General features: G+C 40.9%; 1 protein-coding gene across 2 annotated transcripts in view; it reads right to left on the bottom strand.

The window, feature by feature from the left end:
* LOC130199736 (microphthalmia-associated transcription factor-like) overlaps nucleotides 1-20,178 on the bottom strand; it is a 34,825-nt gene extending 14,647 nt beyond the window's left edge. Inside the window, exons 1-2 of one of the 2 annotated variants that reach the window (XM_056423464.1) lie at nucleotides 20,007-20,178; nucleotides 5,720-5,960 (exon numbers count right to left, since the gene is read on the bottom strand). In XM_056423464.1, coding sequence (XP_056279439.1) covers nucleotides 5,720-5,960; nucleotides 20,007-20,110 — 345 coding nt within the window. In that variant the 5' untranslated portion in view covers nucleotides 20,111-20,178. Of the gene's footprint in view, nucleotides 1-5,719; nucleotides 5,961-11,482; nucleotides 11,539-20,006 lie in introns of those variants that run through there. The other variant, XM_056423466.1, reaches the window with a different exon arrangement.
* Between the last annotated feature and the right edge of the window lie 6,012 nt (nucleotides 20,179-26,190).

Raw genomic sequence — 26,190 nt, 5'->3', positions numbered from 1 at the left:
GGGAACAATCTTTATTTCACAGCAGCTGCTTTTGAGAAATAAATGTCCAGAGTTGCTTTAGCAACGGCATCTTTTGTTTCTCCGCCTTAAAAAACATGCAAAAAAAAGCACAAGTAGCAGTATTGTGTCGTACGCAGAAATCTTAAAGTATGGCCTGGTGTCAGCCTTTTACTGTAGTTTCCTGGCTGTTTTATTTGTTTTTAACATTTGCTGCTTAGAAGCTCAGCTCTTGATAATCTGGTGAGGTAATAATGAGAATTTAATTGATGAATTAATAAGAATAAACGCTGATCTTCTTGTATATTTCTATTCTTTTTCCGTTATATCAAATACTGGTAATTTATATAAGCTGTACACACCTTCTTCTCCTGTGTGTGTTGTTCTCTCTCCGTCCTGTGTCCTCTGTGTCTTCTGTCTTAATTGTTTAATTCCCTGCCTGCCCAGCCCTGCCCTGCCTCTGTCCTCAGCCTGTTTTCGTCTGATCGCATACCTCCCTCCCATATGTCTTTGTCTCTCTCTGTCTTGTCTGTCGTCAGATTGTAGTTCAGATTCCCGTCCTTAGGCGCGTGGCTGGTTGTGTTCCTGGTTCTGCATGTGACCCTGCCTGCCCCAAACTCTGATTCTCCTGCCTGCCCCTTTTGGACCTTGTTTTTTTTGTAAACTCTTTTGCCTCATTAAAGAGCACTTTTTTTGTTATTTATGTTGCGTCCAGCCTGTCACTCTGCGCCTGAGCCTCAACCCGTCACTAGAACCTGACACCTTCAGGTGTTAGATGAAGACCTGGTCCTGCGGTCTGATTGTCTATTTTACTCAGGAAGGTTCCTAACTTTTCAAGGCACGATAAGAGCTAGTATAACGGAGATAATGTTGTCCAACAATTCCTCTTGGCCGCAACATTTAAAGTGATTCAGTCGTCTCACATTGTGGATACATTATAGATTGTTCAGCACAGAATCTGCTGTTGCGTAATTACATAGCCGAGTGGAAACTCCTGTTCTCCATTGTATCCTTCCTTGACCTTATGACCCTCACCAAGGAAAAGTGGACTATTCAATAGACTAATGTTGTATAGGAATACTTTTATAAATAATGTTAATTGAATTAATGTGTGGTGTTGCCAGCACAGTGTGACCCAGTGGTTTGGGTATTTCCACATCTATTTATTTCAGACTTATCCTAAATAGGTTGCATAATTCATTCTAAATCTATATTATTTGACCATAAAATGTAATTAAGGAGTATAAAAAAGATTAATGTGTTTTTTGTCCTACTCTCTTCTCCTGATAATCATCTCACAACCGCTTAGATTTATCTTATTTATCCTTCTTCTCTTACTCTATATATTTACCAAATATATAATCAATTAATTGAGGAAATAATGAGCCAAACAATCAATGATGAAATATATAAATAATCGTAGGAAGCCCGAAAATATGCATCTCATTTGTCCAGTGAGGAAGAAGACCTCTTACATTTACTTAACCAGATGATTCCTGAGGGGGTTTTCCAAAATGATCCCACATACTTAGATGATCTAACTGCCCTTAGTTCACTGAGGCCCCCTGGGGGCCACGGACCTCAGGGTGAAACATCAACAGGCGACATATTGTAGCTTTTGTTCGGGCAAACTGGTCAGAGGGTGAAAAAGTACAGTATCTGTTTTTAAAGACCTCGAGGAGAAGAAAAAGGATCCCTCTTGTCGCGTGTTCACAAAGCCCATCACTTACATACAGAGCAGACTTCTACAGGCTCTTTGTGCCTGAATGTAACGATGCACAAACACGTCCAAACACAGGGATCGGAGCTTTGGCTTTAAGTTCCATCCTATCCTATCAGTGATAAATCTCCAACACCGATCAGCTGGGTTAAGAGCCAACGAGCAGAACGACGGCTTATAGAGAGATCGTAGCCAGCGGGACTCAGTTAACCCTCCTGTTACCTTTACATTTACTAACATATTTTACCCTCGGGGTCAATTTGACCCCAGCAATTAAAACCTCCAGAAAATTATTAGAATTAATATTGTTTCCCAAGTTTAAGTGTGAGGTACTTTATGTTTGTTTGTTGACTACCTAAATAGCCCTTTAAATATATAAAAAAGTTGATATTTCTGATATGTTTGACACAGTGAAAAACAGCCTGGGGTCAAATTGACCTCAAAGAACACCGACGTTAAACATTGAATGGGGTCAAATTGACCCTAAAGGTAACAGGAGGGTTAAACTAGCCCCGACATCTTCACTTAATGTACTCTTTCCAAAATACACAGTTTGGAAATGTGACGTCAATCCGGCCAACTCGCAGCATCCGCAACCACAGTAAACAAGACAGCTTGTTGTTTATCAGCTTGTTTTTATCCCCGGGCAACACAACCCCTCAAACAGTCCCAAACACTCACAAAGCGGCCCGCTGTCCTGAGAGGGGACGCTGACAAGCTGACAAACACTGATCTGTGTTTTTTATTTTATTTTATTTTTTACTTGCATGCTTTGGGCATTCCATGATGGTCCTACCAGGATATATGAACAAGAATGCCCCCGATTGCCATGCGGCCCGAGAAGAATAGGCCACTCTGTCTCACGGTTAAGCCGCTAACGTGCTCCGTGGAACTCGCAGACGATAGCTGTGATGCTAATTGCGAGCGGCGACATCAGAGCGGCCCGCGGTCCTTTTTTCTCCGCCCCGATGATAATAATAATTATAATAATAATAATAATAACTTTATTTATATAGCACCTTTAAAAACAATGTTTACAAAGTGCTCCACAGAGAGTCAAAGCAAAACAAGTGGAATAGCAAGAAACCAATATTACATTTAAAAGTATATATTAAAATGAAAAATAAAATGGAAAATTAAAAATTAAAAAATTAAAAACCAAATAAATTAAAAACAGACAACTAAATTAGGGGAACCAAAGTTCTGGATAAAAAGACTAGATCACTTAAAAGCTGATGTATTGTCATGCTACCGTGCAAAATTACCAGAGGGAACGAAAAACCGTGCGTCTTTGAAATTATAATTGGTGTGTTAAAATGAACTGTCTGTCACATGTGTGGTTTGCTGTTGTATATGCTCACAATATACAGCTGTGATAATTAGAAAGCTAACAGTTACTTTCTGTGACTGTTTTTTTATTCAGCAGTATTGGCAAACGTGGCAAACGTAGCCGACATCGCGCGTGAGGTCCTTCGGCGTGTTTGATCTCATGAAATGATGACACTGCACAACACACACGGAATACCTTTTGAAGCTTTTTTTTGTGGGTACCAAATAAAGAGGTACCGTGTCCTTTTTTCCCCTTCAGATTAACATTACAAAATGTGCATTTTTTTACCAAATATCCTGACGCTTTTACTCTGAAAGTCAACCGAAACGAGATATCCGCGCTGCGTCTTCGTGCGGCTTCTGATGTGTACGAGTCACGAGCGCCGCCCGTGTGATCCAAAAGAAATGTTGTACGGGGTTGAAGAGTACTTTGTTCTTTTCATGGCACAGTAAATCCTTTGAAAGAGAAATCTTCTTTTATTTTTAACCCTTTTAGGAAGTTATCCTACATACATTTCAAAGCAGTGTTTTTTCCCCCCCCGTCTTAAATATGCCATGGAGTGAAAGCAGTGGGGGCTAATTACGAGCATTCTTCACTGAATTAGCAGTCGGTGTGTGGTAAGGCTGTGCTCGCCTTTGTCTTGATCCCTAAACTGATCCCTTGCTTATTCCCCAGGAGGTCAGAGGTCACTTGGTTAATTAAGGGTCCACTCATTTGAGCTTAATGTTTGCACTTTTTGAGGTCCGGCAGCTCTGCCTGGTACCCCTGAGCTTTTTGTGAACTCTGCTAATCTACCCACAGACAGGTGAGCAGGTTAACCCAGCTCAACAGCGCCGAGCTGGAACGGCCTTTTCATTTGAGGACTTCAGTCAATGAAGAATGTCTGTAAGCTCTCGCCGAAGCAGAGAAATTACTCTAACTTGATGTATTGTACACGGGGCGAGGGTTCGGGGTGGGGGTGCCCTAAACCTCTCAAAGAGCTGCAGATTATGGGGGACGAAGTCATGTTTATGCTGCTTGTTTTCAATGGATATACTGTGTTTGTCCGTCGCTGGTGGCCCACGCCACACACACCCAGGGTGATGAAAGTGGGGCTGAGCAAGTAACCATGACCTCTTTACCTTCGCATTGAAAATGCGGAAAGGTAATGTTTTGATCGCCGTGTATTTGTATGCGTGCGTGCGCGTTATTCGCATAAATCAAAAAGTATTAAACCGAATCGCATGAAATTTGGTGGGATGATTGGTTATTATCCGGGGACCATTTGATTAGATTTTGGAAAAGATCGGGTCAAAGGTCAAGGTCATGAAAAGGTCCAAATCTTATTTTTACCATAGCGCGGTCAATTTGTATCCAATTGGCATGCAACTAATGCCAACATGTTCATAATGCAATGCCCAATCTTGTGATATGCGAAGGTATGCGCTCTACCGAGTGCCCGTTCTAGTTAAAATGTGTTGTGGATGGATTTAGATCAACAAAGCTTACGCAACAGCCTCCAGTATATTTATACGTTCTATTACAGCTGATGTGAGGTAACACAATTAAAACTATGAGCCATCCTTTAATTAAAGCTACTCCCCCCCCCCCCCCCATACAGGGTTCAAAACAACCACTTCTGATTTTAAGTCTGGATATCATCATCTTGGAAATTCAAACGCACAAACACAATTATATATTTGTTTAAAGATTCCATAAAGTGTAGCATGAAAAGACCTGCAGCTGCAGCCTTTTTTTGCAACATAGTGAAAAAAAATCTAAAACTCATGGAAAGGTTGACACATGGACACACAGGTGTGTGTGTGTGTGTGTGTATAGGGTCCCTCATGATAAACTCCACAAACATTTCCATCAACTTTGCAATGTCAAAAAAAAGTACTCCAAAAGTGAAAATGAAGCAACTCAGTCAACGTTATGTCTGAAACACCAAAAAACAAACAAACAATGAAATCCTTAAAATCGTTGTATTGTGCAAATCTTTCAAAATCACAATCACCTTATTAAAGCATGGGCTAAAAAAAAAGAAAGAAAGAAAAAAAGAATAGTTGTGAAATAACACCAACATATTCACCACTACACAACACAGCAAAATACATTTCTATTGATATTTAAGAAATGAATAGCTAACTCTCTGAAAACACACGCAGAGGACAAACTTACCAAAGCGCCTTGTTAAAAATGATCCCTGGAAACAAAAGGCGCTCCACTCGTACAGAAAAATCTTAACAGTCTCCTGTCCCTCGGACTGCCGGGGAATCAAAGCTATGAAAAGATGTGAATCTAGCTGAGCAAATAGGATTAAAGATGGCTAAATCCCAATGGCTGGAAGCACAGCATGCATTAAAGAGGAATTCTCTCAGGAAAGATAATCCCCGTACACGCATTTTCACTCACCCCTGTGCTTTTTCTCTTTTTTTACACAGTCATAGTAAAACCACGATTGCCCGAATGACACAGACGCACACACACACACACACACACGAGAATATAATCTATAAATACAGCACTGTGTGGACCATTAAGACTGCAACCGTGACACATGCATGTTCTAATTCCAGAGGTGGAAACTTGACATACGCTGTAAAAACTTTGACAGCCTGCTAATTATACATGCTGCCGTACTTCTTCTTCTTCTTCTTCTACCACCACAAACTGTAACCACGGTTGTTTACCTTGAGCACCTCCATCGGCACCTGGGATGCAGGCGGCAGACTGCCGGGGGCACTGACATTGATGGCCGGGGTCTGGGCCGCTGTGGTTTGTGGGTACTGGGAAGCTTGTTGTCTCTGGTGCTCCCGGCGCTCCTGCTCCTGAAGCTGCTCCCGCATCAGCTGCTGGCGCAACAGGATGCGTGACGTCATGGCCGAGGAGCTCAGCGGGGGCTTGGCGGAGCCGCGCGGGTCCGACGGGTTGCTGCGTACGGGGCGGAAAGAGAAATACGTGTGACGGACGAACGAGCATGGGTAGCGAGAGGGTAGACAGAGGTCAGACATGGGGAGGAGAGGTCAAGCAAAAGAGACGAGAGAGGAGAAAGATCAGAGGCGGGAAAGGTAGAAGAAGAAGCTGAAGGGGAAGCAGAAGGAAGACGAGGTTAATGTGAAGACGGCTGAAGGGGCAGACATCAAAAGGAAAGTCCAAACTGCAGAGCCGCGACAATTAGTCGACTCATTGGTTTTAAAAGAAAATTATTCAGATAATCTGTCAAAGGCACAGAGTCCTGCTTCTTAAAAGTTAAATGTGAGGATTTTAATAGCTTTTCTTTGTCAGCGATGTAAATGAAAGGTCTTTGGGTGTTTGGATCGTTGTTGGTGGGACAAAACGTAGCGCGTGGCTCTTGTGGAAAAATATTTTTTAGGATTTTTGTATTTATTTTGTAGGATTTTTAAAAACTCTCTTTTGATATTTTGTGGATAATCAAGAAAACAATGGGCGGAGTAAAAATATTTTTTAGTTGCAGCCCTGGAGCCATATTCCCAAAATATCCCAGACTACTCCGAGAGCTCCGAATTTAGACTCATACATTCCTGCAAGGAGTCCCAGATTTGGAGGAACAAAAGGAGCTTCTGATTGGTTGATTACAAAAATGAAAAAAAATGCAGGTTTAGTGCTAGTGGGCACAGAGCGGACGGTGACATCAATTGACCGAATCACAGTTAATAACGTTGTCTCTTTTCAACTATGGTGTAATTATGATTACTATTTAATGTAATGCACAAATCTGATAAATGATAAAAAGTTGAAAGATCTACTTTAAAAGTAAACAGAAGCCTATTCACATGCGGATGGCTGTTACATTTATTTTCTTACTGATATTTATCGTTCTGGTCCTTTCTAGTTCTTAATCCGTTATCTGCTACTTACGAGGAAATACAGTTTTTATGATTTGTGACCAGTAAACAGCGTCGGGCTGTATTGAAATGTATTAACCAGCCAAACACACTGTTGAAATTCTGAGAAAGTCAAAGCTCTAAGCATCGTAAGACTTTTGGACTTGGATGCCTTTTTTTCTACCATTAATTAATTTTTTAGAGGAAATACATGAAACCACTTCAGGGCCAGAACATCAATAGAATTTCAAACTAGCTGCACTATCTGATTCTGCTAATTTTGGAGAGCTATAATCTTTCCATCTGCACTCATAGAGATTTTTTTTGACACCAGCAGAATTATACGTTAAACAACAGAAAAGAGGAAGAGTTTCCATTTAAAAAAAAGAAGAAAAAAGGGTTGCTTCAGATTTCCCACTCCCTTAAATTTAGACGGCTGCTCCCCAGACAGAGCGGGCCGTCCGAAAATAGAGCGACTCTGCTGAAGCAGAAGTCGTCTGGGCGAAGCCTCCGTCGAGTGAGTGATCCTCTAGACACAAACGCAGTAAAACGTCTGGCCGATCCAGCTGTGCCGTAATCGCACTAATTAGCCAGCGGAGTCTGCGGCGTATTCAGTGGGTGTCGAGCCCTCGACATCCCATAATGCTCTCCCCACCCAGTGCTGCGTATAATCCCATCGTCTGACACCACACCCACTGAACCCTGCAGGAACGCTGGATGTATGCGACGGGAAAACGTAAAACCACATTTTCTACGGTCAAATACGATGAGACTCAGAAGCGTCTCGTTTATTTCTGCCGATGCAGATAAACTGATTATGAGTTGATCGAATGACTGAAATGCAGCAGAACAAAGGCTGCAGTTTGGGCTCTGACACTTTGGACTTTGGACTTCATGCACCATTCCTTTGTCTGTGACTGTGGAGATTGTTTTTCCTTTAAGCCTTTGAGTTTCAAACCAAAGTGACTGGATCTAATGTTTAAAAGGTGAAATCTTTTTCTAAATCCTTTGATTTTTCTTCTTCTTCTTCTTCTTTCTTTCGTTAATCTGACTCAGTGTTTGAGTGGTTACATTTCATGACACTATAGTCTCATTTCCTTTTGGTTTTCCAGTTTGAATAAACACAAAAAGTAAATGTCTTTAATAATATGTTGAAATACATGCTGAGTGGGTTTTAATGCCAAATGCAACAAAGTACAGTTTTGTGGTACTTTACTTGATTAAGTCTATTTCATAATTAAAACTTGACTTACTTTTTATATTCCGATTATTAATAAAATACACAAGCAACAAACAGATGTATTATTATATGTAATGAATGATGTATAAATGAGGTTTGCAAGCAGTATATTAAATGAAAGTGACCCTTATTACATAAGTGTATCAATATTTAGAATCCAAAGATATAGTCGATACATATTATTCTTAAATAATTAATATATTTGACTATTGCTCCTTGAAATATATTTGAATGATAACGTTTGTACATTTTTACTTTAAGGTGGAGCCTCGTTGGCATCGCAACAACGGTCGTGAAGAAGACGAGCGCAAGCTAACGACCAACAAAACGATGTTCACACCCCTCTTCTGCCTCTCAGTTTTACAGTTTGAGATTATTGGCAGTGAGTCTTCTGATTAAAACTTCACACCCTCACAGGCAATCAGAGCGGAACCCGCTTTTCCCTCAGCTCAAAGCCAACAATAACAACAACAACAACAACAACAACAACCTGAAGGTGTTGCAGTGCTTCCAGGCACAAGAGAGGAGACGCCAGTTTCCGTCTCCACAGACACGCACCGCATGGACCCCCGTGTCTCTGATTGGACCGCTTCAGTTTAAATATACATCTGCTGTATATTACATTACATCACACGTCATTTAGCCGACGCTTTCATCCAGAGCGCCTTACGTGCATTCAACCACGAGAGAACGACAATTAATAACGATTATTGTTACGTTATATTTTACACAGATAATCGATGAACTAGATTCTAGTTCATCCAACACATTTAAATCGAGTGAAGCACAAACCCGAGAGACCGTCTTCACGAGCTGCACCTCGTCCTGGACATAATTGTGGAGACATTTACCGTCACCTCGACTTGAGAAACACAATAAAAGATTTTTTTTGAAGTGGAAATTTTAATAGGACATTTTTTCCCTCCACATTTTCCATAATTAAAGCCGATAAGTCAAATGATGCCAGCAGCTGTGTGAGCTGAGTATTGAGCTCAATGCTAAAAACCAGCACCCTCACAGTGGCAATTAGCAGTTTGAATTGTTACCAAGTTCCCCATTTTAATTTAGTCAGTAAGTATAGTTTATTTATATTGCACTGATAACATTTTATTTTGCCATTTTTTAGCATGCTAACATGTGCTAATTAGCACCATGCAAGACAAATCAATGGGGAATATTACACAGCTGCTGGTGGAGCTGCGTGGAAAGTGAGCACATGGACACCTCCACCACATGTCCTGGCGTGGCACTGACTGAGGGGGACATTTCAATAGGTGTAATATAAACCTGTCAGCGCTCTCTGGTGGACAAAATATGTAACGCATCACTGCTTCTAAATGACCTGAAATGAATCTCGTTACCTTCGCATTGAAAATGCGGAAGGTTATGTTTTGATTGTGTATTTATTTATTTATTTGTATGCGTGTTACTCGCATAACACAAAAAGTATTAAACCGAATCGCATGAAATTTGGTGGGATGGTTGGTTATTATCAGGGGACCATTTGATTAGATTTTGGGATCGATCGGGTCAAAGGTCAAGGTCATGCAAAGGTCAAAATCTTCTTTTCACCATAGCACAGTCAATTTTTATCCAATTGGCATGCAACTAATGCCAACATGTTCATAATTCAATGCCCAATCTTGTGATATGCAAAGGTATGCACTCTACCGAGTGACCATTCTAGTTTATTGTTATCAGCCAATGTATAATCATCATCAACATAGCTTTTATTATCTTGGGATAATTGAAAAAATACAAAAGTACAATATCAACCCCCATTTAAGGTCTGACGAAGTTACACTTGAACAATCGCAGGAAGTTAATTCAAAATGTTTCCGAATAGAGTAGAAAAGGTTGACAGTCGAGATCTACAGAGCGTTGTAGCACCTCATGATTTTCTATAATACATTCCTGATTGTCAGATTGACTTATGTGTGTGTGTGTGTGTGTGTGTGACCAGAAGCCTCTCGACAAAGCTCTCTCTCTCTCTCTTTCACTCTCCCTCTGTCTCTCTATTCATTTCAACTGCTTGATGGCTCTTCGCCAAAGAGACCACCGAAACCCATAAAAGCTCCTTTGTTCTTTTTTTAACCTCCTCACCTCCTCTCATGTTTGTGTGTATCTCAAAAGACAAAACTAAAAACAAAAACAAACACAATGGCTGCACAGTGCTAGAGAGCCACGCCCACCCAACTCATGATTCCTCTAAATCCGCTCGCTACGCTACTCCATCATACGTCAAACAGTCAGCGCTGAGGCTTTGATGCAGGTTTTAATGGCGGACGGAAAACAGGGGAAATAAAGAGAGAGAGATGGTCGAAGACCAGAGAGAGAAACATGTTTATTGCAGCAACAGAAGTCTGAAACATAATGTGCTCCAGATACTCGTGCTGGCGTTACTTAATGCTGGAGCTAATAGCTCTGCCTAATGGAGGATAATGGTATGACAACAACCGTATCTAAAACCTAATGGCACTCCATTGGGAACTGATTATTTTTTCCGTTACAAACAAACATCTTCAAACTCTTTCTGTGATTATCTATTACAAAAGGTGAGCGGTATTCGTCAAAAGGGACACAACAATAATTTAAATGGCTTACTTCTTTGTAAAAAAACCAACCCCCAAATAATAAATAAATTAATCAATTTTAATTAATACATTTTAAATGGTTTATTTAACCCTCCTGTTACCTTAGGGTCAATTTGACCCCATTCAATGTTTAATGTCGGTGTTCTTTGGGGTCAATTTGACCCCAGGCTGTTTTTCACTGTGTCAAACATATAAGAAATATCAAGTTTTTTATATATTTAAAGGGCTATTTAGGTATTCAACAAACAAACATAAAGTACCTCACACTTAAACTTGGAAAACAATATTAATTGTAATAATTTTCTGGAGGTTTTAATTGCTGGGGTCAAATTGACCCCAAGGGTAAAATATGTCAGTAAATATAAAGGTAACAGGAGGGTTAAACATTGAATGGGGTCAAATTGACCCTAAGGTAACAGGAGGGTGAATAAGGGAAAGTGCACATTGATAAAAACATTGCAGTAAATGTGCCAGAGTTAGCCAAGAGGCTATGTTTCATCTGTAGTCCCAAACTCCATTCCAGTATATGCTTGTTTTAAAAAACAACTCATGGTGAGGTTGATTACTAACCAGCTGCCAAACTATTTCACACAAAACACACGGCGCCAATCTGCTCGAGCTACGATTGTGTATTCCCACACACGGCTGTGTGAACACTGTCCTTTGTGTCACATGTGCCGTTGTACACGGACACTTACACACACACACACACACACCGAGAGACTCCAAAATCATGCCTTAAAACATGCCGGCATGCAGAGGCATCATACTCACAAACAGTCATATGAGCAGGGTCTGTACACTTGCACTCCTATTGCCTCCATATTTGTTTTTTTCTTTTCTTTTTTTCTCTCCTGAAGGTGCACCACCCGCCCTTGGAGAGCAATGAAAGTCATGCCGGTGGTGCAGCGCCGAAAGTGTGTCAGAGGGGGGAGGCTCCGGGGCCCGGCCTGGAATCTCCAATCGCCGCACAGAGCCCCGTCCCTCCCGGGGCGAGGGGAGCATGCGCCCCGCTGGTGACACGCTGCCCATCAACAGGCTGCTTTTAAACCACGCCGACGCTATTTCGCCGGGAGACATCTGTCGTCGCCGTTCAGCGGACGGCCCGCAGCTGCAGCTTTTAGTCACCGCACGTATCTCCCACACGTCAACTTTCCATGAGCTCAAGACGGCAACGTTTTTTATTCCGCGACAATGAATTTCTCGCTTAATAACACCATTTTTTAATTTTTTATTTAGTCCCCTCAGTGTTTTGCCTCGGACGCTTGAGCCTGAGTGTGCAGGACGATGTTTGTGCAGATTTTGACGCCAGAATGCCGTTTTGACGCTCGTCTTCTGGAGGAAGGTTCTCTCTGCTGGCCTCAAAGTGAGATGTGTGCCATCTCAAATATGATTTGTAAGCTGATCATGGGCCAGTGTGTTGCATTGTCGGCGCGTTACCCTGCGAGAGTCGCATGTACGCTTGTTCCGTGTGTCTTTTCAAAATAAAAAAGTTAGGTTTAGGCATTTAAAAACAAATTTAGTTAGGTTTAGGAAAAGAGTGTGGTTGGCGTGAATTTCACTGAATAACAAAAAATCCCCAAAGTTGCTGATCCAGCATCTTAAATGTGCAGGATTTGAGTGGTAAGTATACAGCTCACTGACTATATACAAGGTCACCTTGTAATAATGCATGCTGATAATATCAAAGGAATAAATATAACAGGTATTTATTACAATATATATTATTGTAATCCAGGGTTCTTACACATTTTGACCAATGGATTTTCAGGACTTTAAACCAAATTTCCATGACCAAACTGAAATCTCAGTATAAACATAAAAAGTGTTAAAAAAAATGCGTATTGAGAGCGTACGCCGGCTTATATTTTGAGCGTCTTTCTTTAAAAAACATATTAATTATTTCAAACTCGGCATAAATGAACACGTGATTATAACACATTTCCATGACTTTTCCAAAACTTTTATGATTTAAGATTTTTCCATGACTTTTCCAGGCCTGGAAATGACCATTTTTTAAATGCCATGACTTTTCCAGGTTTTCCATGACCGTACGAACCCTGGAAATAAGAAAATAAACAACCACTGAAATCCAGACATTACAAAACTTCCTATAAATCCATAAGCATTCTCCCACCAATGACGGCTCTCTCATCTCTTAGCTCAGTGCACTTTCTCTACCACGTACTTCTGTCAATGCGTTTTGGAGCCGGAAAAACAACAACGCATAAAAATAAAAAACATCCTGCAAAAAGCTGCTCGTGATGATCCCGCGTTCCCGGAGGAGGTCGGGCCAGAGAAGCCAGCCTCTCAGCTGGAGCGCAGCTCAGTGATGAGGACGCTACGTGACAGTACGCTGATGTGCTCCTCGCACTCCTCACAACACCCCAGCGTGCTGCAGCTGGCATCCCCCCCCCCCCCCCCCACAGGGAGATAGTTAATCGGTGATAATGGGAAGCATAAGTATGAAAGTGGTACGTCTAAGGCACATCAATTATTCCTTCTTTGCTCCCGAAGGGAGGTGAGAAAGCAGAAGACACCTGTACAGACGACTATAACGAGGTGAAGAGTGGAACCGAGTAACCTACTTTTGTATTTGCTTAAGTAAATGAGACTACTTAAATAAACGGTTTCTGCATAATAACTAATTAGTTAATAATAACATCACAAAACCAACACATTTGTGGTAACATATATAAAACATGAAGGCCAAACCAATATTGAGCTGTGTACTTATGGAGCCGAGGAAATTCGTCAATTAACTAACTCGTTAATTGACAGGAAATTAACTACTCTTCATTTTAAAGTAGCAGCAACACATTTGTCTGAAGCGATAATATAGTGAGTACATTTGAGTTTTTGAGTGTAATATTTTATATATAATATACATATTTATTCTTGTGAACTCAATTGTGTGTGTGTATATACATATCTATATACAGAAATATAAGTGTGTATATACACACACACATATATATACATATATATATATATATATATATAATCTGAAGTGTAAAGGACATAGATACACAGATATACAACCACAAATAAACCTATTGGTTAGCAACACATCTAAATGTAGATATGTTCCTTTCTGTCTGATGTCATCACCAGTGTTGGGCAAGTTACTGAAAATTAGTAATTAGTTACAGTTCCTAGTTACTTCTTTTAAAAGTAATTTAATTACTTTACTAGTTACTGTATATCAAAAGTAATTAGTTACTAGGGAAAGTTACTTTTATGTCTGCTTTTTTAATGTAATGAACAGTACTGAACAGTCAAACACAATAAACATATTTTGTCGACCTATTTATTGCAATCAACAGAGCAACAGGCCTTCAAATCAAGCAGTAGTACAAAAGTCCCTTTTAATACTTAACTTTATACAAAATAACTGTCTCTTAGATGTGGATAGGGTCTTTGCACCTGCACATAATTTACAACTCACCACTACATTTTTGTCTTTAATTTCGACGAGCGAAAAGTAATGTCCATACTTCCAGGAGAGAAAGCTCGTGCTATCCGCACTGTCGGCCATGATGTGGTTTAATGCTCATTGATTGATTCGATTGGTGTTTATTGTAGCGACCCTGTGAAGTGGCTGTCAATCACAGTGTGGCACCGTGCATGCTGGTCGAGGGGGCGTGCCTGTGATTGGCAGAGTAGAGGGGAGGCGGGGTTAACCTGCCGGAAAACGGGAGTTAAGGTTGGTTGACGGGAACCGTTGTTGTTGACGTTGGAGCTGCTGAGCTGAGAGGAGCACGCTGTCTGTAACATGTAAATCCGCATCATGTAAACACACTGTGTTGGTGGATGCCCAATAAAGTGAGGATTAATAACGTCGTCCCGTCTCCGTGTCATCAGTGCCATAATGTCCGAGACGTTACAATATCATTGCGCCACCAAGGTCCTGCGATGTCAGATCAGAAGCAGCTAAAGTAGGCCTAGCTTGTCTTCTTGTCTGCAAGTGTTCATTTTTCACAAAAGAGAGTAACGCGAGTAACGAACTCATTTACATTTCAGTAATTGTAACTGCGTTAGTTGATTAAAAAAAATACTTCGTTACATGCTCGTTACCGCTAAAAGTAGTGGAATTACAGTAACGCGTTACTCCCAACACTGGTCATCACACTACACAGAAGTGTGTGAGGCAAGTAAGCTAATAGAATATGATTTTTATGAATGATTAATCTGTCAATTATTTTTAGATAAGTAGAAAATGTAGAAAATGAAATGAAAAATCCCTTTCGCAATTTCACAAAAAATTTAAATTTACAATATATATATATATATATATATTTTTACAAAAGGTCAAAACATTTATCTAAATATTGATATGTTCAACGTGATTAATTCCTCTACAGTAAGTAGCTAAACCTGCCACTTAATCCTTAATTGTCCTATAAACCTATCACCAAGAAGAACCACCTTCATATCACCTGTGACCTTTTCATATCATAATGCCAAATAAATGTCAAAATAACACATTATAATAGGTACATATTCAACATATTGTATTCCTTATTTCCTTGCTCATGAACAGCGCTGCCAGAGAGATTCATAGCTTCGTTTGCAAGAGGAAGACAAAACTTGGTTCGCTGGGAAAACATCCAAAAAGATAATTGGGTTCAATCCCGGAAGCCAGAACCGGTTGGGATAGCTTGAACTTGGCGGGTCTTATTTCTGTATTTTCGTGCCCTTCGTAATTCCCTCTTTGGCAGGCCGGCCTGTGCTCGCTCCTGCTGCCCTCTCCTCCCTCTGTGCTTCAACAATGAGAAAGCGGAGCACCCAAGGACAGTAAGGAGGGTGTCATAAAGTTTCCTACGGCCGGCTGAGTGAGCCGTGAGGTGTTCAGGTTCATGGAAACCAGGATGTTCGACTAACAAAACAAAGCAGCTTTTTCCAGCGTCTCTTGAGGCTGATTCGCCTTCGAATGTGACGACGAGCACATTTTTTCGCATTATAAAGGAAACCATTCATATCTCGACATGACTCTGACCTAATTTTTCACGGACAATAACCATGAAAAAACACCAACTGTGTAACTGAGCGTGGTATTTTTTGCCCTTTTTGCAAGAATTCTGAATCTGAAAGCGTTTTGACAGTTACACCGGTAGTAAATAATGTATATCACCCTTCAATTAGCAAGAATCAGAAAATAACTTTATTTTTTTGAAGGAAGAAACTATAATCCATTTTAGTTTTTTTGGACATTTTGATTGGACTATGCAGGCTCTATTTTTTATATGGTACTAACCATGTAGACATGCAAGTGCAGTCACAATCCTGCTTCCCTTCTCGTCAGTCCAACTCCTTTCACCTGTTCTCTCACCTGCCTCTGATCACTCCCACCTAATCAAGCCCTCATTCCCTTCACCTGGTCCTCATGCCCGTCTCACCTGCAGCCCATTCCCTCGTTAGTCCCTGTCTACTCAGGTCCCCTCATTTGCACTTCATTTGCAGTTCTGTCTCCTGAGTCGTGCTATTGGGTTCACCTTAATCGTCCCGTGACACCAAGAGGACATTCAAGTGATTTCCTCGTCAAATTCTTTAAGTGGCACTTATTTTTCAAATGCTGAATAGCAGAAGATATGCAAGGCAACAAGCTGTCAATGTACCCAGAACATCATATTAACATTTGAGATACATAATAGATGAATTGAGAAGGACATTTAGCTCCAGCTCGACAACATCGAGCATCAGACGGGATGTGACTGACCGAGGAAGTGATATGTTTTCAGTGTTGTTGCAGTCCCTACTGGCCCCCAACAGAGGCTGACAAAGAACACGTATCGCTGTTATTCATAATCATTAAGCCAAGTATAAAAATAGATATAATAAAAAAGAAAATCTAAAGCCTGTAAATATTCGATAGCGTAGAAATGCAAAGCACACACGCACACGTGCTTCAGAAAGACGCGGCAACGTGATCATGAGCCGCAGCACCTGTCCGTGTCGTTAAAGTCTTTGCTTCTCGGATCGCGGACGAAACCCTTCACCCTCCGGCCTCTCCTGGCGGGATTCCTCTGCCCGGGATTCTTCACAGCATTCTCAGCACCAAGTTTCATAACCTGCGACCTGACTCAGCTTTCTGTCGCTGGCAGATTTAAACGTAAATACATGTCCATTGCCAATTTCACAAAGTTTATAGCCCATTTGCAATCAACATGTATTTTATTTTTTCAATATAAATGAGGGGTCTTCTACCATGCCTGCCGTATTGAAAAACTGAGTATTTAAACTCGTATTTAAAAATCAGTCTTATATGTCTTTTCTTGGAGCAAATATTTCCTGACTTTTTTTCTCTTCACAGGAACATTTTATAAAATATCAGGCTTCTGCCACACTTTGTCTAGTGCAGTGGAAAGCATACTTCAAGACTCTCAGTTGGAGTTTGCATGCCAAGTAATCCTGCAAGTAATGATCCCCCGACTCTCAGTTTCAGATATAACACATCCGTTGCTAAATTTACACATCTTATTTTCACTGCATAGACTATTTTCACCATCTGTCTCACGTCTAAGTTCGGCACCGAACGTCTGGCACATCTTCTGCAGCAGTCGCCGTCAAAGCAAGAAAGAGACGGCAAGAAAGCGCATAATTGAAGGCTAAAATGACATTTTGTCACGCTTCATATGTTAAATATAGAAACAACAGAGAGTGTGGGGGGGGGGGGGGGAGTTGAGCGGGGACATGACAAGATGCGGCACACCTCAATAATCAAACTAATTATATCCATTTTGCACATCTACGTCTCAAAACAACACAGGCAACGTGACTGTCATTATGCTGGATCATCCTCATGTGATGGGGAAGAGGAAGTGGGACACGTTCAATCGAAAACAGCCGCTCAGACAACTTCACATGTTCACAACGGAAAGGGCATGACATTAAATCATCTGCGGTACTTTGCGTCTACGGAAACAGGCCGGCTGTGCTTGCTCTGCCGGCAACAACCCAGATTCAGCCCCTTGAATGTGTAACCGTGTAATGACATTTCACTAATGAAGAAATTAGTTTAAAATGCATAACTGGGTTAAAGGTTAGGACTGTGGAAGAGGATCCGATTTTTTCTCTCTCTCTCTCTCTCCCCGAACTGATGTTCTGGGTGAAATTTGAAGAAGAAAAAAAATATATAAATAAACTCCCAATGAGCAAGAAAATGTCCAGAAGAAATATAACAGGAGTGGACCAACCGTCTGCAATAAGCGCTCTATGTCCGCACACAGTGGCGTACTGTCCTCTGTAAGTCTGGACCTGACAATGAAGCCATGTATTATGTTATATATAACGGAGACGCGCGGACACAAAACACAGACACCGTTCTGTGAACAGATGTATTGTCATCAGCGTCATCAGATTCACAGAGGAAAAGTGTTGAGTTTCACGACTTCCCAGTTTGATCACAGCTGAAAAGCGTTGCGTAATCTATAAAAATCACCCAAAACAGGTGGTCATGTGACTTTGTCATGACTAAAAATAAATCTGGTTTTATTTCTTTTAAGCCTCACCCTCAACATGTGTTGTAACTGGTGTCGAAAGGCCTCCGTTAAATGATTATTACAGGTCTCGGCTACAAAAAACCCCATCAAATGAGTTATCTTTTCCTTAAAGCAATTAAGTTTAATTCACTTCCCTTGACGAAAGTTAGACTAGAAAATCGATTCAATCACATCTGTCCATTTAATATGAATCTGCAGCTTAGCCTAGCTTAGCATAAATAGTGTAGACGGCGGGAAATAGCTCGCCTGGCTCTGTCCAAAGGCATGACATAAACTAGAATGGGCACTCAGTAGAGCGCATACTTTCGCATATCACAAGATTGGGCATTGAATTATGAACATTTTGGCATTAGTTGCATGCCAATTGGATAAAAATGTACCGTGCTATGGTAAAAAGAAGATTTTGACATTTTCATGACCTTGACCTTGACCTTTGACCCAATTGATCCAAAAATCTAATCAAATGGTCCCCGGATAATAACCAATCATCCCACCAAATTTCATGCGATTTGGTTTAATACTTTTTGTGTTATGCGAGTAACACGCATACAAATAAATAAATGAATAAATAAATAAATACACGGCGATCAAAACATAACCTTCTGCATTTTCAATGCGAAGGTAATGATGCTCTTTAAAGGAACAAAAATGTAAGTGTAAAAATGAAGTGGTGATTTTAGGTCCTGGAAGGCGATATAGATTACAGGCTAGCAGTTTCCCCCTATTCCTAGTCTTTGTGCTAAGCTAAGTGTCTCCTGGCTCCAGCTTCATACAGACATGAGAGTGGTGTCGGTTTTCTCTGACTCTTCGAAGAATAAGCGCATTTCCCACAATGCCCTACAATTCCTTTTAATCCATCCCTTAGATCCCGGGACAGATTATAAGTAATTTGACTTCACTAATAGCATCTGATTATGACATAAAACAGACAGCACACCTACTTGTGCTTCACAGACACGAGGTGAAAGGTCAAATCAGACCATATAGACTCGACTCAACGCTGATTGTAAGTGGAGGCCTCAACAACGCTGGAAATAGCTGTCTGACAAGTGAGCGTGTCCATGTCCTGAGACACCAAGGGAACTATGAATGTTTGCAACATGTATGCTCAGGTGTGTTTTTTTTTCAGGAATGTCTCCCTACATGCAGAATGACGTTTCCAACGCTTTAAGTAAGTACACAGAAAGGACGACACTTGATTAAAAAAAGGAGATTTAATCTGTTTACACTATACTGGAGCTCCAACATGCTTTTACATACACTTGCATGAGATAAGCTTCTCTACAAGAGCATTTCAATTTAGATGGATTTTACTGGGTTTGAGGGTATTCCACCATAACTTAACTAAAACACTAACTCAATATTCGACTAATTAAACCATTTCCCTTTTTCCTGCAGATTGCATGTCATCCATACACCTTATACAACGCAGAGATATGTATGTATACATGTTTCGGAGAATCCACGAACACCCAACCCACTCAGCATCTCACCGGAGTGACCCGTCTGCTCCTGCACGAGCTAATATTTGAAGTTGGTGTTGACAAGACAACACCCAAGTGTTGCATAACTTCATGCCAGCGGGATAACCATACGGAATAAGTCGAATCCCGGGTTCAGAGCCCAGAAGCACGGGCCCGGTACCGGGGCTCTGATACCGTCAGCGGTGAAAAGTCCCGTGTAGGTTAAACACGCACGCGACCCCGGACACCGCAAAAAGTCCGCAGCCTAATTATCACTTCAACAGCAACGCCGCTCCGGCGTGGGGAATAACTGTCCGCCGCGAAACAACTGACCTGTTTTTCAAGGGTTGACTCTTCAATTCGTAATACGTTTTAGGCTCCTCTTGAAACTCCCCTCCGACCTCGAAGTCGGGAACTATTCCCGATTCCGCCTGCATATTTACAGATGTCAACTTTCGGGAGAGACGTTAAGCCCTTATTAAATAAAAAAGAAGCACACGGTCGGTATTTGTGCCGCCGTACTTCGCTCAGTGTCAACCGCTGTCAGCGCGAGCCGCCTCTGTTTAGGACTCGGAGCTCTGTAGTCCTCCGCGCGCAGCGAGCGCGCCGCTGCTGTTGGGCTGCAGGCGGCGAGAGAACTGCGCCTCCCAGCATGCACCGCGGCCGTCAATGTCAGCATGGATTTCATTGGCTGCAACTTGCGAGGAGGATTTCACGCAGCCATATGTGTCTGCACACTGAGTGTTATAAAGTTTAAATTAGCCCGCAGTGATAATTATTAATGAGGGTGAACAGCTGGCTTTTCTTAACCCTTTTTTTTCTCCATTTGAATTATTTGAGTTTTAAAAAATGGCTAATATATTGATAACATGCCTTTACAGACAATAACCACATTGCACCATACTCTACTCCAGTTATACATATGCATCTTTCTGAAATGAGGTGAACAATTCTCCATTAACTTCTTGTGCAATTTCACATTCAATGGAGGGAAAGCACACAAGACAAAATCAATAAATGGTCAATAATTTCAATTTTTACTTTGTATAGACTGAATGACTATGTGTAAAACTGCTGCTACATGTGAGGTTATTTTCAACCTTACATTTTTTTCTTCCCATTTGGATAAAGTGATGTTTTACTTAGCCATCTGGGCTTTTGCTTCAACTCTGTGAATAGTCTTTGATATAAATACATTTTTAAAGTCCACTTTTGCACTAAAACACAACGTCAGACACTCATTATTACATTATTACACGGTTGCGTGCTGTATACTGTATAGACCAAATCCTGAATGTGTCGTATCATCCCGGCAGTTCAATCATGACAATTCATAACAAACCTGGATGCTCGGTTGTCCCTCATGTCTCTGTATCCCTCCGTTTCCTGAGCAGACAGCCTAACCTGACTTCACTGCTCCTCTTCTCCTCACTCGTCCCTCTGCTCACCAAGTCTGCTCTCCTCACGAGACTCCCATCCGCCACTTGGAGGCAGTATATAGCCGGAGAAGCCACCGTCGTGGGCCCACCGGGGGGCACTTTCTATTACAAAATGTAAATTTAAGTTCAATATTTGCATTTGCCTCATCCTGCTCAACTGGTTTTAAGTCTGCATTTTACTGAGGCAAATATCATGCAAATGGGCCTTTTGCTGGAAAGCACAGACTGAAATAACTTTGAAGTCTGAACTTTTTAGCCTAAAATGATGATGGTGACGATTGAAGACGGATGTAACCAGAATAGGACACAGAATATGCCAGTATTTGCACAAGAGATTTGTTTTGGTCACAAAAGAAAGTTACAGTCAGAACAGGAGACATGATGCAGGACCTGCAGGGCTTCACATACAGGCAAAGAGGGCGCAGCAGACGCACAATAGACTAGACTACACATTATTCCGGGTGGTGTTGTGGGGTGAACAGTGGCACTGATTACAAAGGGCCTCCAGCCGAGGGAGGCCCCAGAGTTTATAGACTACAGTGCCCTTTGTGATTCCTCAAGTGGGTATAAATACGTGATGTTTCAGCCTGAGTTGGTTGAAACCTAAAAGAATATCGTCCTGGATCTCTTTTCAACGCCAAGACAATGGGTTGTTTTGACAAAGTGTTCATGTTATTTTTTGAGATTGACACCTGTTCTATATACTCTAGCTCTGCTTAAACATACATATCACTATTTGTTTCACATTCCCAACAATAACATAACACACACGGTTAAAACAACCCACTCTATTGGGTTTGATTGGTGACCCAGTGGTTTTCGACCCATGAATACTGAACCCAGTATTGTGTTGTTGCTATCTACATTCATTTATAGCCGTTGCAACATGTGCATGAAGGCTGCAGCACACACAGCGTTGACGACTCTATCCTCATACTGGCCGCGTGCCACGAGATAAAATGAACGCGGTGACGTAATTACAGATGAGAGCAAAGCATCATTGTTTCCACAGTGCTGTGGAGAGTTAATAAGCAACGGCAGCCAGTGCAAACACTGCTGGCTAATAAGACAGAGCATAACCTGTTGGGTAAACAATAGGAGAGGAAGGTGTGAACAGACAGTCGTCTTAGCCTTGTTGGTCTCATGGGGGAATGCCGTCCGCCGCCACGTGCCACAAAGCACTTTCTGTGTGTTGCAGTCCAAACAAGATCCTGGAATAGGGAGCCCGAGGTGTCCGGGTGATCCGGGATATTAGAGGAGTCTCATGTTGACTGTCGTCCACTGATCTGTTTGTGTGTTTAAAAATGCACTAATAACTAGAATGGGCACTCGGTAGAGCGCATACCTTCGCATATCACAAGATTGGGCATTGCATTATGAACATGTTGGCATTAGTTGCATGTCAATTGGATAAAAATTGACCGTGCTATGTTAAAAAGAAGATTTTGACCTTTCCATGACCTTGACCTTTGACCCGATTGATCCCAAAATCTAATCAAATGGTCCCCGGATAATAACCAATCATCCCACCAAATTTCATGCGATTCAAGAAGATTTTGACCTTTTCATGACCTTGACCTTTGACTCGATCGATCCCAAAATCTAATCAAATGGTCCCCGGATAATAACCAATCATCCCACCAAATTTCATGCGATTCGGTTTAATACTTTTTGAGTTAGGCGAATAACACGCATACAAATAAATTTTCAATGCGAAGGTAATAAGTTGCTATGATAGAACATGGATTGGTCCATATGGAGTAAACACAGTGTTTGACTTGATACACTTGCTTCTCTTGGGAAAGTTTAAATTATATCAAATATAGTAATATCCGAGCATGTTTAAATAATTTGTGTGCATTCCTAGAGATCTCAGTTATGATACACACGCCATATCCAAAGACACATGCAATTCTGGTTGGTTTCATCCCCAAACGAAGGCCGATATTTCCGTGTTCGCTCATACATTTGCTTATTTAGGCCCACGTTTCCAAAATGTTCTGATCACGTACATCAGATTCTTCTTCTGTTCATTGAAAATGTGTTGAGAATCCATGAACACACAATTGGCATCAGTCGTATTCAAAGCGCTCTCCTATGAGATAGGGCTTTCCCCTCTCAGTTGGTCGAGCAATCGGTTGCTTTTAGTGGACTAAGATTTCTTTTGTCGAAGTAATTATTACCTTCGCATTGAAAATGCGGAAGGTTATGTTTTGATCGCTGTGTATTTATTTATTTATTTGTATGCGTGTTATTTGCATAAGTAAAAAAGTATTAAACCGAATCGCATGACATTTTGTGGGATGATTGGTTATTATCCGGGGACCATTTGATTAGATTTTGGGATCAATCGGGTCAAAGGTCAAGGTCATGGAAATGTCAAAATCTTCTTTTTACCATAGCACGGTCAATTTTTATCCAATTGGCATGCAACTAATGCCAAAATGTTCATAATTCAATGCCCAATCTTGTGATATGGGAAGGTATGCACTCTACCGAGTGCCCATTCTAGTTTGTGATGCTTTCGTCATGCTGGATGACTTATTTCCAGAAAACTTTGGTAACCACAAAACGTGCGTTCGTCGACTTTCCTTATTTCTTTGAGACGATGGATAGTTATTTCTACTTTGTGTTGTTGTTCAGCCCCTTCAGTTTCTATTGTTCAAGATTTTTTTGTGGGTGAAACTACATAAGCATCTGCCAAGCAAATGACTATGCAAATTTGACTGTGCATGAATGGGGACTGAAAAGTGATGGCACAGACAGCCGATTATGCATTAATAATAAAATATATATATATATTCCCGTCTCTAATTACATAGTTGTCTTACATGCAGCAGTTCTGAATTTTTTTTAACACAAAATGATGAAGACTGATGATGAGTTGCATACAGACACACAATATCCTGTGGATTGAAAGCATGCCATACAAATGAAAAGCAACCCATAGTGTTAAACGCACATGCATGCTCGCTGACTTTAAGCTTACATTGTAAAATGTGCAGTAAATGTTTACCGTGCCGGATCTGGTGAGAGTTTTTCCGTGCCAGTCATAACAAAACAAAAAACCCTGTCTTAGTTGTGTTCTGTGAATGTATTAAATGTTGCCATTGATAATCTAATTATATTACTAATGAGGGAAACAAGGGAATCCCACTCTTTTGTTTCTGAGAAGATTTTCCTGTAAGGAGGCGACTCACTGGACAGATGGTTTTGGGGGATCATAATGAGATACTTATTCATGTCTGATGTCAGAAATCCACAAGCAAAGGGGGCTGGGGGGTGGGGAAGCCTCTCTGCTGAGAGGCTGACAGCATTTACTGTAGACTGTGAGGACATACTGTAGTAGAAATACAGTTCCTCAATCTATTTGAATTGAAAAATGCTCTTTGTCAGTGTGTCCATGATAAACTATCTCAATATGTATTTGTGTAACACCATATAATTACATTTTGAGGACTCATGTAAGGCCGCTGTAGTCACTTCTTTGGAAAATGACAAGCGGAGTAAACAGTAAAGACAGTAATGAATATTTCAGTGACACCGTCACTTCTGAGCTGAAATGAATATGGCATGTGAAACGCACACCAATATTCTGATTGGACAGTATTGTGGGTCGTGAATTGAGTCAAAGATGTTAACTGGCGGTGTAAATAAACTTAGCATGATGATTCTTGCCAGCAAAACTGATATTTACATATGCTCTGCCACATGGTGCAGACGGAGATGTTTTAAAAAACAGATTTAATCAGTTCATACTTTTGCACAACATCTAAACTTTCTCCTGCAATGCTTAGGTTAAAGTTGTGAAGTTTGTATTAATGTGGCGGTGGTTTCCGTCCATTTGATATACTGAAAATAAACTTCAGAGACATGAAAAGAGTAAATCGGTCACTGAATGTCAGTATAATAGTAATTTCTTGCAGCTGGTGTTGATGTTCATACATATTATGATAAATGATTATGGTTACCGTTTCCGGTGCTTTGTCGTTGTCTAACATGCTAAATTCATCTTCCTGAGCAGCTCACGTTTCTTTTATCACTTGTATCCTGTTTTAGAGCCGCGGGTCAAAGGAAGAAGGGGGAAAGAAATCCCTTGTGCTAATCCAGTGCATCATGCAGACTAGAATATACAGAAAACAACCTGTTCGCTGGATTGTCAGGAATACCCTTTAGTCATATTTACTAAAAGATTAAACGTATTGGCATAAAAAAAAAGGAAAACTAGCAGAGGGATACAATGAATCTATTTCTTTCTGGAGGTATCCACAGTTATTTAACACGTCAGGCGAGGAGAGCTCACATGAAGCTACCTCAACCAAAACAATAACTAATAATTCCCGTCAGGTACTTGAACATATATGAAACATAAACCTATAAAAGCAACAATTTACATGCAATTTCCCATAGTAATGTAGTTACACCCCATTGTTCCTGCCTGGTTACCGTTATTCAGTAACTTGCAGTATTTGCAGGTCTCTATTTCCACAGTCTTTACCCTTTTCTCTTCTTTCCTATACTTAAAGTACATGTACCCAATAATTTGCAGTCTGTAATCTAAAAACCTAATGTGTTGTTTTGGTTTACTGTCGTTGAACCATCAAATGTTTGGTTTTGATATCATTTTATTGGCTTCATGGTGACATTAATAATTTGCTACGAGTATTGCTGTCATGACAATAACTAATGAGTATCCAAATACACAATAGCCCAATGCTATATGATACAATAAGGGCTCAGTAAATCAAATGTAGACGTATACTCCATATACACGTTGTCATAATCTTTGCAGATAACAGAATCCACTTAGTGTGATAAGATCGGAGTAAACAGGGGACCCATATTTAGCTTTTATGGATTGTCATATGACAAATTAAAAACCAAGAGATAGATAGATGGGGCACACACCGCATTGGAGACATCACGCTTCATTATTATGAGGATTCAGAGTGATTCAGACCGGCCGGCAGCTGCTGGAGGAGGAGGAGAGGCAGAGGGAGGGAGGGAGGGGATGCGGGGCTCGTTCACATAATAGCCGGCGGGTGAAGGCGTGGTGAGTGTGGCTCAATACGAGGCAA

The sequence above is a fragment of the Pseudoliparis swirei genome, chromosome 9 (assembly GCF_029220125.1).
Source record: "Pseudoliparis swirei isolate HS2019 ecotype Mariana Trench chromosome 9, NWPU_hadal_v1, whole genome shotgun sequence".
In the NCBI taxonomy this organism is placed as follows: domain Eukaryota; kingdom Metazoa; phylum Chordata; class Actinopteri; order Perciformes; family Liparidae; genus Pseudoliparis; species Pseudoliparis swirei.
The sequence above is the reverse complement of the archived record's forward strand: the minus strand, read 5'-3'. Positions and strand labels throughout refer to the sequence as shown.